The 17,291-nt window shown below is 30.7% G+C and overlaps 1 protein-coding gene across 2 annotated transcripts in view; it reads right to left on the bottom strand.

Annotated features, from left to right (window-relative positions):
* Positions 1–17,291, bottom strand: part of LOC100199481 (HBS1-like protein) — a 130,987-nt gene that overhangs the window by 32,583 nt on the left and 81,113 nt on the right. The window contains exons 18-21 of one of the 2 annotated variants that reach the window (XM_065809185.1): positions 13,957–14,065; positions 10,773–10,873; positions 10,505–10,649; positions 10,394–10,421 (exon numbers count right to left, since the gene is read on the bottom strand). In XM_065809185.1, coding sequence (XP_065665257.1) covers positions 10,413–10,421; positions 10,505–10,649; positions 10,773–10,873; positions 13,957–14,065 — 364 coding nt within the window. In that variant the 3' untranslated portion in view covers positions 10,394–10,412. Of the gene's footprint in view, positions 1–10,162; positions 10,422–10,504; positions 10,650–10,772; positions 10,874–13,956; positions 14,066–17,291 lie in introns of those variants that run through there. The other variant, XM_065809184.1, reaches the window with a different exon arrangement.

The raw sequence follows: 17,291 nt of genomic DNA, 5'->3' as shown, positions 1-17,291 counted from the left end.
CGTTTGTTGGGCTAGAGATGGCTTTGAACCCCGGACCTCTAGGGTTCTGAACCAGAACTCTAATCACTGCGCCACGGCTGTTTAAAGTTTAAAAACCTTCCGTTATTAAGTCCTAATATTTAAAGATTTAGAGAAGCTTCAGTAAACTTTTTCGGGCGTAATATTAGATGAATATTTACGTTAAAGTGATCCTATAAAAAACATTGAGAAAAAAATATCAAAAATATTGCCATGATATATAGTGATAAACCATTTCTAAATAAAAAATCTTTAAAAAGTTTAAATTTTTCTTTCATTCATTGTTACTTGATCTATTCTAATATTGCATGGGCAAGTACAAATCATACAAAATTAAAAAAATTGTGCAGTAAACAAAAACATGCGTGTTGAATATTATTTGCAGATCAGAAAATTGTACCATGCGAGTCTCTTCTGCGTATACTTGGCGAACTAAACATTTATAAAATCAACTTACACCAAGTTTTAATGTAATGAATAGAGTTGCCAGGCGCCGGCTTTTACGGAGGAGAATACAGCGCCAAAACTTGTAAAAATAGTTTACTATTATTCTCCTTCGTAAAAACCGGACATCTGGCAACCCTATTCAGATGCAACTATCTTAGTTGTTAAGTTTTATCAGTCAACTGTTTGTAACTAACTTTATATATATATATATATATATATATATATATATATATATATATATATATATATATATATATATATATATATATATATATATATATATATATATATACATATATATATATATATATATATATATATATATATAGATATATATATATATAGATATATATATATATATATATATATATATATATATATATATATATATATATATATATATATATATATATATATATATATATATATATATATATATATATATATGTAAATTATGTTAGTGTATTTTACAAATAGAGTGCTCAATGTTCTTAAAGAACAGAGCAATAATAAATTAGTAAAAAACACTTATCTAACTTTCATCAGGACTAATTTATATATATATATATATATATATATATATATATATAGATATATATAGATATATATAGATATATATATAGATATATATAGATATATATATATAGATATAGATATATTTAGCTATTCTCTTTATAAAAACAAGTAAATTATAATTTTGATTATTGTTGTTATTATAATTACTATTATAATAGTTATTGATGTTGTTTTTTTATTATTCTTGTGGTTTTTAGGGGCCATCTATAAAGGACGTCATGCAAATAGGGGGGGGGCAAGAGGTATAGATTAAAAGGACTACAAAAAAAAGGGGAGGGGTCATCAGAAAAGGACGTCACTTTATTTAATTTTTTTTATGTAAACATGTGTTTTTATGAAGTTAAAGTAAGGGAATGTTATGCTTTTATTTATCGTAATATAGGAAAGAAATTTGTGTTGATATTTATTTAAATTTTATTTTTGCATATATAAATATAAAGAGATCCAGGTTTGAAACGAGCTCTGGACATATTTTCGCGTCACCGTAAGGAAGGAGGCGTGAACTTCCTGGTTAAATGGACTTCCGCGGTGCTCTGTGACAAGTCCGTTAGGACTTCTTGGGGCACCTAAAAAAAAAAAAAAAAAGAATATATTAAATATATTACAATTAATTATATATTGCTCAGCCCTTTGTAATTTCTCATATCATATATATCATTAGTTGATCGCTACGGGTTTTCGTGCTAATTCTTTTTGCGAAATTCGTCCCCAAGGGCTTAGTCTTGATATCATTTATAATTTTTAAATAGAGTTTTACAAATATTTTTCCAAAGAAAATTGCTTGTGTAGCAATTAATAATGGTTGTCTAAAGCGAATATTACAAATGATTGTCCAAAGGGAATTGGTTGTGCAGCAATCATTACATAAAGCATATTTTTTCATTACTTTTTCAATGTGTGGCAAAAGTGTCAAAAATCATTGTTGTCTGTATATTAAAAGATGGATAAAAATAGTCTTCTAAATTCGCTTATAAAATCTGACAATAATGCTCATCTGTTCGAGAAAAAAGCCGATAGTCAAAAAAAAGTCCATAAAATATGGAATGAGATCAAGGAAAAGCAAGATTTGGAGGGTCAAATAAAGACTTCGATTCAAAAGTATACCTCAATGGTCTTGAAACAGAAAGATTCTTTAATGTCATTTTGGGCCCACCAAACAACCAAACAATCTGTTCAATCCCATGCCGGTTTTTCCTCTTTAGAGTTCCAGCTTTTTTCAGATCAATTTATTGAGCCAATAGATGTCGTTGATGCCACGTCAGATGCCTCTCGACATGACATCCTAAGCACAGTTCAAATTGAGACGAAGAAGGCCAAGACTCATGCTCAAGACACAATCAAAGCAGAGATCGTTGTTTTGAATCAACAAATAGTTGCTATGAAGAGCAGAAAAAGAAGTGGCTTATGGACCGATGCTGACGAAGAAACCATCAAAAAGAAGAAGGCCAATGTCCAGGAGCTTACGAGTAATCTAAACAAGTTGATTGGCAATATGAAGTCAAAACAAAAATCATGGGCTGAAAAGAAAACTGTCATGAATCAGGTAATATTTACCGCATCATATAATAATAAGCTACAATAATAATTTTGTAGAAAATGAACATTAACTTATTTGTATAGTTCTTTCGGTACTGTAGGTGTTCGCTAACCACCCGGAAGTGAAAAAAGCTCTTAAAGTACGTGACAGAATCGGTCGCCCTACTATTGAGGTAGAACAATCTGAGATATTGCGTGTCATCATTCAACTTGCTGAATATGGATCTGCTGCCCACGAGAAAAGACAATCTGAAGTGTATTGGGTGAGAGTACAACTTTAGATAATAAATAATTCTAAAGAATTATATTAGGTCTGAATATAACTTTTCAGCCTCTGAACTTGTTCATTGATTATTTTTTAATTACTTTTAAAGTGCCTCAAATCGTTGGATGAGCTTGGTGCCGAGCTCGAAAAGAGAGGTTACAATCTTAGCAGAAGTGCTTTATATACTCGTTTGCTGTCAAAACGGAGAAATTCGCTTGAAGGAAAAAGACACGCCCACACAGCTCCAGTTAAGTTGATGCGGGCTCAAAATGACCTCCATTCAAGTTACCTGGATTTGATTTAATTTAATTTAAAAACTTTATTTTTTGTTGATGGTTACAATAGTTTTAACAAGAATAAACTAATTAAAATCAACTCATTTAACAATTATAGACAATACACACTCACATGAATCGTTAAAAACAATAAATAATAAATAAATCAAAAAAAAAAAAAAAGGAAACTACAATTTACAAAGTTATAATATAAGTTACAAATAACATTAAAAATATTCAAATTCAAATTCAAATTACAACCGTTTCATTACAGAAAAATGAGTAAATATTGTATTATAATGTCAGACAAAATAAAAATAGTAATTAAAAACGACAGATTTTACAATAACAATTTTTTGCATACCAATTTTTAATATGTTTTTTGAACACCTCAGAACTTTTAGAGGACATGGTCTTGTTATCTAGAGAGTTCCATAACGAGATGGCTCTAAATATAGTACAACATGTATCCTTATATTTGGAGCCATTTGAAGGTAGAATCCTTTTTTTACTACAACGAAGTTTAAAAGGAAGGTTTTTTGTATTGAATAAATCCTTCATAAATTGTGGGTTTAGACAATTAATTGATTTAAAAACTTCTATCATAAGAAAGCGCAAATTTCTTAAGTGGATCCACGGACTATCATCAAAACTTAACAATTCATCAAGAGATAAGTCAAACCTTTTATGGACAATACAAAGAGCTTTTTTATGAATTTTATTTATAAGGTTGTCATAGTATTTAGAACAAAACATCCATATTAGGGGACAATACAACATCATGAAGGCGTTAAACAACAATGTAGCTTTATTACGGGATAAAAAACTTCTTATGCATGAAAGAGCAAAACATTTACCATTAGCTTTACTGCATAAGTATTTAATGTGTTCTCCAAAATTTAGATTCTTATCAATTGTAACACCAAGTAGTTTCACCCTATCAGAGGCAAAAACAGTTATATTACCTATTTTTAGGTATTGATTTTTTGTGTTTTTTAAACCAACTAAAAGTAATTGGAATTTATCAGGGTTGGCAACCATCGAGTTAAACTTAAACCAGGCAATGGTATTAATTGCTTTATTTTGCAATCGAAAAATAACCTTTTCTAAGCTGTAATCACAGGCATACAGCGTATTATCATCTGCAAAGTTGCACAATTCAGTATCTTTAATAAAGAAGAATATATCATTTATAAAGATATTAAAGAGGATGGGGCCAAGAATGAAACCTTGAGGCACTCCCGACAAAATATCAACCCAATTAGAAACAGAAGGTCCTATCCTTACCCTTTGTTTACGACCACTAATATACGATATAAGAAATTTAAGACTTTCTTTAGAGAAACCATACGCCTCTAATTTAGCAATAAGTAGGTCATGCGGAATGAAATCATACGCTTTAGATAGATCCATTAATAATGTTCCAACAATACCTTCATTGTTAATGCATTCATGCCACTTATTAAGTAAACAAATAAGTGTATGCTGAGTACTATAACCTCTACGAAAACCACACAAAAGTTTGTCAAATTTTGGCTCCATAAATAACAAAATCTGTTCATAAATGATCATTTCAAAAACTTTGGAGAGAGCGGGTAGGATACTTATAGGGCAATAGTTAGCCTTATCTGTTGGGTCATTTTTTTTAAGACACGGTAAAACATCCGCCATTTTTAGAAATGACGGGAATGTTCCATCTAAGATGCTATTATTGATACAATCTGTAAGACTATCCCTAAAGTATATTAAGTAAGATTTTAACATAAAAGTTGGTATTTTACCACTTGTTTTTTTTTTCTCATTCATAGACCCTATAATTTTTGTAATATCATCAGGAGTAATACAATGAAACTTGAAATTATGTGTATTCATTTTGAATTTATTTTTAATGTTTCTTATACTAGGATGGTCAACATACTTTTTTATAGCTGACTCAACTGGGTCTGAAGTGCAAGTTGAAAAAGACCAATTAATATGGTCGGCCATACTTGATGGCAATGCAACATTTATGAAATATTTATTAAAAATATTAGTCAACAAAGAACTGTCTGAGATAATGTTGCCATTTTCAGTCAAAGTTATACGCTCGTTAGAATTTGTAGATTTGTCCGAAAAGAACTTAGTTAGCTTCCAGAGAGATGTATTTAAAGTCGAAAGTGTATTGATTTGCTCAAAGTACTTCTTCTTATTTTTTCGGTTAAGCTTAACCACCAAATTCCTTTGTTTTTTGTACATTAGAGCTGAAAAATCTGATTTATCAACTAAAAATTTTTTATATAATGAAGAGCGGAGCATAACTGCTTTTCGTAAGTCTTTAGTTATTGTCACCTCTTACGATTTTTGATTTAAGAGGGGCATGAATATTAAGCAAATTGCTGAATATCTCATTAAAAGTACTAATATCATAACAAGAATTTAAGTTGAAACGGAGTATTTTTGCAAAAATCTTACTTGAGAAATTTTTGAACGATCTATATATAAGTTTTTTAGGTGGTAATTTACAAAAAGTGGATCTTAGCATGGTGTATATTAAATGGTGATGATCACTCACACCCGTACCAAAGGTATTTGAATGTTGGAAGCTCAGCTTTCTGTTAGTAAGGATAAGGTCTATACAGGAAGGGTTATTAACCGATTTAAAACAAGTCGGTTGTTTAATTAAGTTACTACATTGATAAAGTTGAAGGAACTCCTTCATTTTTTTTTCTGAAGGTTGTATATTAAAGTCTCCTATTAGAATAAAATCAAGATATGATTGCAAATAAAAGTCAAGCACTCCTTTAAGGTGATTGAGGAAATAGTCACAATTCTAATTTGGGGGTTTATAAGTGGCTATTATGAGCCATTTCCGCATTCTTAATTTAATTTCAAAAGTGATAATTTGAATGTCTCTGGGGAAATCCTTTTTAGCTAATCTTTTAGAAATTATATTTTCATTTATGTATACAAGTAGACCTCCACTATGTTGAGAGATATCAAGCCGATAAGGCGTTTTATAACCTGGATATAAAAATCGATTTATTGGAAAGGAGTCATCTAACTTGGTTTCACCTAATATAAGTATATCAACAGTTTTATTTATATAGGTAACAATATCTGAAAATTTATTACGAATTGAACTAATATTTAAAAATGCTAAACTGATATTTTTGGGATATTTGGCCCTTAGATTATCCAAATCAGAATTTAGACTAGTTTCCTCAATAGTACTTGGTAAGGTAGATTGGTGATAAGGATCTATAGGGGAATGTCTATCAAATAGACTTTAGATATGCAATAAAGTTCATGGCAAGTCTACCTGATCCTCGTGTGTTTAGGTGAAGACCACGTAGCCCAAGGTGTTCATTAGACAAATTAGAGTTATCAATAATATTAAATTTAGTTAGTTTTAATTTTTCGGCTAAATGTAGCAACGTTAATTGAGCTTTAGCATTATCGAAACGACGAATTGGTGTAGATAAAACTATTGAACATGAAGGGTTAGATTTTGAAATGAAGGAAACAAGATCTTTTAATTTTGCCAAAGCAGATTCAGACGAATCATTTGTACAATTATTTGTTCCAACATGCAGGATAATATTTGAAGGTTCTTTTTTCAAAAGTGGAACTAGGTTATAATGCATATCTTCAATGGTAGCACCACTAAATACTCTTACTTTTACTTTTCCAAGCTTATGCATTTTTTTTTCGTTAATCCCCATCAAAATAGAGTCTCCACATATTAGCGTCGTTCCTACTGGCCATTTATATTCATCTGTTTGGTTATTACGAGGATTGATTATTTTAGTGTCATTGTTTACTTTTTTTATTTGATTTTTTGTATTTTTTACATTTCCAACCGCTTTTGTACTGAGGGAACTTAAAGTCGAAACAACACCATTTGATGAAAGATTTTTATACTTTAAAAAGTCTGACTGATAATTTTTTCTGACTGAGACGAGTTGATTTGTTACATTTTCAAAATTATTTATTGAATTACGCATTGTTTTATTATTGTTTGAGTTTGAGGATACAGCTAGTTCAGGAATATTATATTTTTTAAAATTTAAATATTTAATTTTTAATTGACGGCGAACATCTGCTAAGTCATTATTTAAACGGTCTTTAATCTCTTTACTTTTACTATTAATAATTTTAATACTACATTCTTGTTGCCGGAAGGCATTAATGGTTTCAGCTTTTGGGGAATTAATTGAGTTTTGGTTTAATGGACTATTAAAATCAAAATCGTTTAAAAAGTTTAAGTTTTGAGTTGATTTTAAATCAGTCACGGTTGATTTGACTTCTAGCTTATCGATTAAAACGGCTATAATTTTCCTGAACTCCGATAACTCCTCTTTTAGAAATAAATTTTCATCTTTTAAAATGGAAAGACTAATTTCACTGCTTTTTAAGTTTTTTAATTCGTAATTCAAAATTTTAATTTCAGATTCTAACGTTTTAACTTTTTTGTGATTAATTATACAAAGATCAGGTTCTAATTTTGTTTCAGGAACTATAAGTACTTTATACGACTTCTTACCATTTTTTATTGAGCAACTTAAAAGATTTTTTGATAAAAGTAAATTAAGAAACTCACTTACATGTAATTTTTCAAGCCGATTTCCAAAATGTTTCAAAACTTCTTCGTAAATACTTTCCGTATCTGCTCTTGTTTTTCTTTTATGGATGTTGTTTATGGCATTCATAAAGATTTTTGAGTGTTCCATTCTCAAGTTTACTTGTGGTTCGGCGAAATCTAGTAAAAAGCTTTCAAAGTCATTTAGATAACTAATAGTCTCTGTTTGATTTGGAATATTGTTGTTCTTAGTTTTACTTTCTTGTAATAATAGATCCTCCGTAAATTTAGCTGCCATCTTTTTCTCTGGATGGTCCTTTTTCTTTGGATGGTCCATTTTGTATAGCAACTATAAAGGATGTGGATGAAGTTTGCTCTTTTTTGGGCCCCAAGGATGTGTGCTTTATAAGTCAAGACGATAAAGCTCGGATCCCTATTGGAATCACCGCTGCCAACAAACAAGCTCCTATATTGATGCATAGGGAATATCGAGTTTCTCTTCCTAGTCTTGATTGGGTGCAAAGCACAAACTCATCCCTTCCGTCTACGCAGGTATTGCAATCAAACCAGTTGGGCTTGGAAAATCTGACGCAGTTTCTTATTCCGGTCCCACTTATGTTGCTGTTCGATCTGGAAAGCATTCATCATCAACAGCGTAAGCTCACGGATTGGACTTTGAACAACTTTTGACTCTGCCAGAGTTTAATTCCATCTCAAAAGATCTATTGACCAAGTTGGCCAAGCCAGTGGTTGTCTCAGTGTTGATTGTGGACCAGATGAAAATCCACGATACGCCAAAATCATCGAAACTGGTATAGCCTTCTTTTTCAAATTTTTTATTGCAATCTATCAATACAGTTATGTTTCTTCTAATTTAAATATCTATTTTGTTTACAGCAATTCATCATTTTCTAAAAAATGATTTGGATGTCTTATTCATCATGACGAATGCGCCTGGGCGGAGTGTTTTCAATTGAGCCGTGAGAAGGATGGCTCCACTGAGTAAAGAGTTGGAGGGATTGACCCTACCTTATGATCATAAAGGACCTCATCTAGACTCTAAAGGTATTCAAATTCATATTTAATATCAACTGTTTATCAAAATATATTATATATACAAGACTTAAGGAGTTAATTATCTGCATTGCGACTAATATTTAAAGCAGGACAGTGGATCTTCTTTTGGAGAAATAGAACTTTGAATTTGCCGGAAAGAACTATGCCTCGGTCTTTTCAGGTCTGATGATTGACCGGTTTCCAACGGTGGCCGAGTATATCGATCCAGACAAAAAGACGGAGCTCGATGTCCATCATCTCTTATCAAAGGATCAAGGCTGGTTTGCCTCTCATGTGCGCACCAGTCAATATTTCCCGCAAGTTGTGAAATGTGAAGATCCCGGATGTTGTGCTTTGAAATGGAGCTCTTACTTCCATGCTATTCCTGGTCGATTTCTGCCTCCACCTATTCCAAGAAATGCCAGTAAGAATCGTTTTCCTTTTTTTTTTTTTTCTTATCGCTTCCAATATTCAGAGCACCGTTTCTCAATCATTGAAATCATTCAAACCTCCTCCTTACGATTTGTTTTGCCCCTCTGTGCGATCAAGTTTGTCTCAGAAAATCTGCAAGCACTGTAACTTGTACTTTGCCTCTCAAGTTATGCTCAAAAAGCATGTCAACTTTACTCATTCCAATGTTATTAACTGAGTAGCTATTACTCTTTTGTAAGTTAGGCTTGTTTGCATGGCCACCAAGCGCAAAAGAGAGTTAATGGCTGTAGTTGCAGTAGAAGAGAACGCAGCCTTTGCTGAATGGTTCGATGAGGACGAAATCGAAACGGAGGGCTTTTATATTCCAAATGATTCAACTATTTCATACGAACCGGGCTGCTCTTTTCCAATCATATCAATTGACGATCACTTAAAATATCCTTGATAAATGGCGATGTCCTTTATGGACGACTCCTTAGTAGTCTTTTTTGATTTCTTTTCATTATTAAAAGTTTCAAATTTTATGTGTTTTCGAAAAAAGTGCATCTAAGTAAATACTTTGCTTAAATTATGTTGTTGAATAAATATGAATAAAAATGATAAAATAAAATTCTGTGTTTTGAAAGGATTGTTTGCTGTTACAAAACTATTAAGGGGGCATCCATAAGTTACGTACGCAGTAAAGCCACTTATTTAGATCCCCCTTGTACGCAATTGTATGCTTTCAAATCCCTTTCCTCCCTTCTTTTTGAAAACGTACATACTATTTATTACAAAGTCAACCCGCATAAATTTTTGCAGGGTGACAGTAAAAAACGTTTAGTTAATTTCTTACATAACATAATATTGTTATGTAACATATTAATAATTGTAAATTACCCATACCTTCGTGAGTACTTAAAGAAAGACCCCTAATAACAGTTACAGCTTAGAACTTGAAGACTTGAAATCACTTTGATATTTACCATTTTATAAACATTAGGCTAAAAAAAGAAGATGAGAAAAAGAAGGACGATGCAACAATATAAACTACTATACACTGATCTCTAAATAATAAATATAAAACTATTGCAAATTTTGTCTTTAATTTTATTTACATTTTGTTTTTAAATAAAAGCATCATTCGATTTATTTCTTGCAATGATATACCACAACTGCTACATCACATATCGTCACGTTTCGCCAAGCTTCATGAAGTAAAACTCAAATGATTCATTGATTTCAGACTATCATTGATAAAATTACATCATCACTTTATCTAGAAACAAAAAAAATAAAGTATTTAGTTATAAATGTAAATTTTTCATACTATACAAAAACAACTATAAACTAAAACAATACCTCTGTTACAACACCAGCAGCTATAGTGTCTCCAGAATATCTCAACATAAATCGACCAAGTACTTTATTATCGCTGTACTTTTCTATGCACACGGGGCGTTGAAACTTCAGCTCAACCACAGCATTCATATGTTTTGTTAAACACCTACAAACCATTAAAAAACTCATTTATAAATTATCTATGACTTGCAAAGCTATGACTTGGCAAGCCTGAAACATTTTAATAAAATATACAAAAATATTTTATTAATTATAAAAATACTTGTACCTGGGCCTTTTCTGAACAACTTCCCCACTACTTTTATTCAGTATGCTGACCAATTTACTTATAGTCGCTGGATCACTAGCATTTTGAGAATGATAAACAATCTGAAAACAAAAACATACACATACATATATAAATACATACATACATATATATATGTGTGTGTCTGAGTGAGTGAGTAAGTGTGTGTGTGTGCGCGCGCGCATGTGTGCATATATAGAGTAAAAGCGGGTCAAACCGATCACCAAACAATAAAAATCAAGTAACTTTATTTTTTTAAATTTTTAAACTGTTTTTTTTAAATAAGATAAAAAATACCATCAAGCACATTATTTATTAATTTTTTTTTTTTAATTGTATTTGAAAATATGAAAACTAGAAGAAGAAAAAAAATGATCGCTTTTGGCAGAAAGTCTGTTAAAACCGATCAATATAAAATACATTTAATAAATTTAACATTTTATATATGTAAATGTATATCTTTTTATATATTTTTATATAGCATACAGAAACATGCTATATATTTTTTATATAGCATACAGAAATAATAAAAGATATAAGGTTTTTTTACAAAAAAAAAAATTTGAACCCATTACAAAATTTTTTGGCAAAAACTTTTTGTTGCAGAGCCAAGTATTGCAATTTGGATTCTCGCATGACATCATGTCCGAATGTAATTCTTTTTTACACTTTCTGCATAACTTTTCTTCTTTTGGCTGAAGGTGTTTTTATCAGTTCTATATTTTGAGTTACTTCTTTTCTGCAGGGTTTGGCAATGGCATTATGAGTTTGCAGATGGTTTTACGCTTTTTAGCTTGTTTTTCAGCTAATTTGAGTTGCTTAACTTCTTTTCTTTTTTTGAGATGATTTGCAACACCATGCTCTGTAATACATTGGCCAGCAATTTTTGGAATATTAGATTGCCTCGATTTTTTTACATGAGACTGATTTTTTTCTTGGAAAAAACTCTTTAGCTCATTTTCCATTTCGATTTTCATTCTCTCATGTAGTGCTCTGTACTTGTCAAACCTCAAAGCTGCTGTTGCTGGTTCAGAAGATAATGCTAAAGACTTTATTATTCGCAATGGCGTTGAAGACGTCGGTTGATTAAACGTTTCGGAGATAGCTAATGCCTGTTGATTGATTTTGTTTTTGTTAAGTGGAAATAACCCAGTATATTCAAAACCAACAAAAAACATAGCGTGCAAACGTGTAAAACACTTACCCCTCTCATACACATATTGGAGCAACGTAGGAAAATTTTCTAAGTTTTTGCATTTTGTGTCTTTGTAATATTTGGTAAGAACTGCCTTCCACACTTGCTTAACATGGCAATAGACACCTCTGTCCAGTGGCTGAAGAATGTGAGATAAGTGGGCTGGTAGACAAATCAAAATTATATTGTTTTCCCGACATAGCAATACAGCTGCTAAACTGACGTGAGACGTATGTCCATCAAGATGTAAAATATGAGTACCACTAATAGCTTGACATTCTGGTATATACACTTCCTTCAACCACTCAATAAATGTGTCATGCTCCATCCAACCAGATTTAGAAATTGAATATTTGGTGCCAGTTGGACCACCTAAAGCCCACTCAGCTCTAAAATTTTGTTTTGCTTTGTATACCACGAATGGTGGTGTAAAGTATCCATCAGCATTACAGCAATTGTTCATTGTATAATAGATTTTTTAATTGTTACCAGTGAGTTTCAAAACACGCTTTGCACCTTTTCGACATACTACAGTTGTTTTGCCTTGATCACCACAGAAACCCGTTTCATTGCAATTGCAAATGTGACAACCAGAAGTTATCCCAGACAATTGATATTGTTTAGTGACAACTTCAAAATAATTATCAATTATTTTTTGCGTACAAGAAGCGGCTCTGGCAGATGCTAAAGTGTGACTTTTTCTTGTGGAAATTTCTTTAGACCATCGGTTTATAAATGCATAAAACCAGTCTTTGCCAGGCCTGCCGTTTTTAAATAGGCCTGATTGATTTGTACGAAGAAAGTAACCGCATACGAAGTCAATGACATCATTTCGTGTTAAACCATAACTCCAATCACATAGGAACTTAAACGCATGCACCATAATTGACTCTGTTTGCTGTGAGAGTACGGTTGTTGATCCTGATCCCTTGAAGCTAGCATTGTTGTTGTTCTTGCGACCTATTAGAGTTGAGAATGGAATATTTGAATGCAGCTTTTCTGATTGAAGTATTTTTTTCTTTTATATCATTTAACACAGCTTCTACATCTTCTTCATTGTATGACTTTTTACTTATTGTCATCTTGAAAGTGAATAATTAATAAATATCATTGAGTCATTTTTGTAAAATAACTTTATATAGGAAGAACCCGGAACTAACACATGAGAAAATCCAATAATTTAATTCACCTAGATACCTAATTTAAAAATTCACATACTACTTAATAAAGGAATTTAAAGTAAATATGTGAATGACCGGTTTTACCAGAAAAAATTTAATATTAACTTTTCTTACTTTTTTGTCGAATTTTTAACTATAAAACGAAAAAAATTATGTAATCGGTATTAAAATTAAATTTTCTACAAGATAGAGATAAAATTACTTTTAAACGAATTATGGTTCCCGAATTATTACAATAGCAAATAAAAGAAAAAAGCAAATTTTTACGACTCTCTTTTAAACTTTTATAAAAATAAAATGACTGAAAAATGACTTGGATTTTATTTTGACACATTTAAATAGAGGAGATGGTTCTCTTTCTTCTGGTGTTTTTATTTTTTAAATATTCCTATCAGTTCCAGTTTTATTTAAATTTCTCGATCACTGATCGAAAAAATAATATGATCGGTTTGACCCGCTTTTACTCTATATACTTCTTTATAATATACTTTATATAAGAAACAAATATTTTTAATGAAACAATAAAAAACACAAAAAACGTCAAATACCAACCCGTTGAAATAAAACTGTTTTAAATGGTTATTTACAACAATTTAATATGGTTAATATTAAATGACTTTTTAAGGACGCAAATTTTTAAAACAAATTAAAATAATATCATGATCCTTGAAGTTTATTAGTAAAAAATATTTTGTTATCTTTCATAGGGATCTTACATTTACATATAGTTTACTTTATATTTATATTAAAAAAAAACTTATTATGTTTTTTATACTTAAAAATAACTTACCATGAACCCTTTTGTAATTGGGATAGAAATATTGAAGACAACAATTCTAGCAACAATCCGAGTTGAAACTTTAATGGGGTTTTCAAAATCACAAATAATACTTCCTACACTAAATAAAAACAATAACTTAAAACCACAAATAAAACAACTCCTAAAGATATTATTCAAAGTTTAATTCTATTTATTGTATATTTTGTTGATATGCATCGCATATATACATACATACATACATACATACATATATATATATATATATATATATATATATATATATATATATATTAGGGGTATTCAAAAAAAGTGAATTTTCAAATCTAAAAAACCATACCCCCTAAATTTGGGGCAAATATATAAAAAATGAGCCTCACAAAGTTTGAGCGCTGTCCGTTCACTTTTGACCCCCCCTCAAGCTAATAATTTAGGGGAAAATTGACGGAAAAGTGGTCGTTTTCGGGCGTCTTGAGGGAGGGGCAATTTTTTTTTTTTTTCTAATTTTTTTTTTCTGCTATATATATATAGGCCTATATTTTTGTTTAAAAATATATGGTTTTTTCCTTACTTCTCAAAAGTCTATGTTTGGTGATATTGAAAATCATGAAAATTGGTATTTTTTAAAATATATTTTCTGTTATGCCTAATGTTATATACATATATTTTCGTGTAAATTCTGATAGTTTAAAACTTTGAATTTTTCTAATAAATACAGATTAGTACATACAATAAACATTAAAAATGAGTGAAGCACAACTTAGGTCAATGAAAAAGGAACTTTTTATTATAAAAGAGGCAAAACCAGCTATATCAGGTATAAACATTTTTGTTAATATTGGAATTATAATGAGTCATTAGTTGCTAAAAAATTTATTTTATTTATAAAATATAAATTTTTCTAATTAGATATACAACTTCCAACAGGCTTGGATATACTTCAACATTTAATATATAACCAACAATGTCGATCTGTATCAATATCAAGTATTATTGCTTGTCCCCCTAAAAAAAATTTTTCTAGATGTTCGGAGAGTTGTTGTGAATGTATTTTGTCTAAAATCAAGAGACCCTGGATTAAAGCTGGATTTGATGTGTTAACTGATTTAAGTTTAGTTAAAAACTTTTTAAATTGCATAAGTCCTATTCCAACTTGAAAAAAAAATGCAAAAAGGGGAAATAGTGGTGATTTGGCTAAACAAAACGAGTTTGAGATTGAAATAAAAAAACTTTTTTGGGCTGGTAATTATAATCTCAAAGACACAATCAGTAAAGATAAAAAAAGATCACTAAAAGACAAGATTGAAGATCTAAAATTTCTTGAAGATCAGGAAAATGAAAGAAAGTTTGTTATTGGTTCAGAGGATATTAAATATAGAAAAAAGGTATTCAATACTTTTAATTAATTACTTTAGCTCTTTCTCAAGCTCTGTTAATTCTTTTTTCCACTAATTTTAAAATTAAAAACTAAAACTACATTTCTTCTGTTAATTAGGCAAAAGAAAACATCAGGAAGAAAAATCGTTTACAGCCTAAGATTTTGAGAGATGATGTACCCAACGTTGAACTTATAGACACAATTCTAAGCAATGATTCTTCAATTGAATCTGATTTCGAGCCAGGTGATTGGTATCATATAGAAGTCTCTGAAAACCCAGACACAGTAATTGCAAAAATTCCAAAAGATGTTTTTGCTGGTAATGTTTCGCTTACTGCTACAGCCTGTGATATATCACCAAATGTTTTACAGAAGGTAACAAATGCAATTCTATATCAATCAGGTGTTGATCTTAAAGAAGTTAAAAGCAGTCAATCTACCGCATATAGAAAAATGAAAAAAGAAAATGAAAACATGGCAAAAATTTCAAAAGAAGATGTTAAAGCAGCCATAGACGCATCTCCATATCCATGTATAATTCATTTTGATGGGAAGACCTTGTTTGAGCTAAACAAAGGAAAAATGTTAAAGAGGGATAGAATGGCTGTTTTAGTTAACATTAATGGACAGACTTACCTACTTGGAGTACCTCCACTAGCGTCATCCACTGGTGAAGATCAGTTCTTAGGTGTAATGAACTTAATTAAGGAGTATCAACTTATGTCAAAAACTAGAGGAATATGCTTTGATACAACATCATCCAACACTGGGACAAATAAAGGATCAGTTTCCAGAATATCTCAAGAACTGGATAAGTATCTCCTCCAAATAGCATGTAGGCATCATGTGACTGAATTAAGAATGCTTCACTTTTGGAAATTAGTGACCAATGAAGAAACTAGTGGACCTGATAATCCTCTTTTCAAAAAGCTTAAAAATATTTTTGAAGAACCTAATTTTAACTATCATTCAGTTCTACTGTTACGGTTTGATTGGAATAAGGTTAAAAGCAGTTTTTTAGAAAAGGCAGCTATGAAGTCATTAACATTTTGCAAAGCATACGTTAGTAAACCAGGTATTATAAGAGATGATAGAAGCGAGCTTGCAGAATTAGTTGTCACGTACTTATCCCCTATAACATATAAAGTAAGAAAAACTGGTGCTATTCATCATGCAAGATTTTTAGGAAAAGCAATTTATTATCTAAAGCTTCGGCTTTTATTCAATCAACTTACGTGTGTTCAGGAAAATGATAAACTGAAAACTGAAATTAAGCTTATTACAGAATTTATTGTTTGCTTTTATGCAAAATGGTATCTACAATCTGAGGATGTCATCAAAGCTCCTTTTCTTGACATTACAGCCATACATCAAATGCATCTGTACAAGAAGGTATGTACAAACCCAATAGCTGTCGATGCTGTATTAGAGTCTCAGTATAAACACTGTTGGTATTTGGATTCAACAATGATACCTTTAGCTTTGCTAGATGATGAGTTAGCATCAGAGGAGAAGGCAAAAATTGCATCAGCAATTCTGTCATTTGATATGCCTAGCTCTGACTATTATAAGCCTGAGAATAAAGTAAATCAAGATATCAAGGAAATTTATAAAATGAATACAAAAATTGGGAAAAAACCACCATCCTTGTCTGCCTTGGTTGATGTTTTTTCTTACCTGATTTTTGACATGATTGGGTTTGATAAGCAACGAGTTCAAGAATGGCTCTCACTTCCACCAAACTATTGGCATACTCAGTCATGCTTCAAAAGTTTTCAAAAATATGCGGAAACATTGATTTTTGTAAATGACCATTCAGAACGGTCAATAGGTATGATGGGGCAGTATATTCATAGATATTCTGATGAAACTGAAAAGCACAACAGATTGCTAACTGTGGACAAAGTTCGATCTGTATTCAGATCACAAGAACAAAAATCCGGTACAATTTCAAAGATTAAGTTTAATG

This window comes from Hydra vulgaris, chromosome 11, assembly GCF_038396675.1.
Source record: "Hydra vulgaris chromosome 11, alternate assembly HydraT2T_AEP".
Taxonomy (NCBI): Eukaryota; Metazoa; Cnidaria; class Hydrozoa; order Anthoathecata; family Hydridae; genus Hydra; species Hydra vulgaris.
Note: the sequence above shows the minus strand (reverse complement) of the source record. Positions and strands in the feature narration are given on the sequence as shown.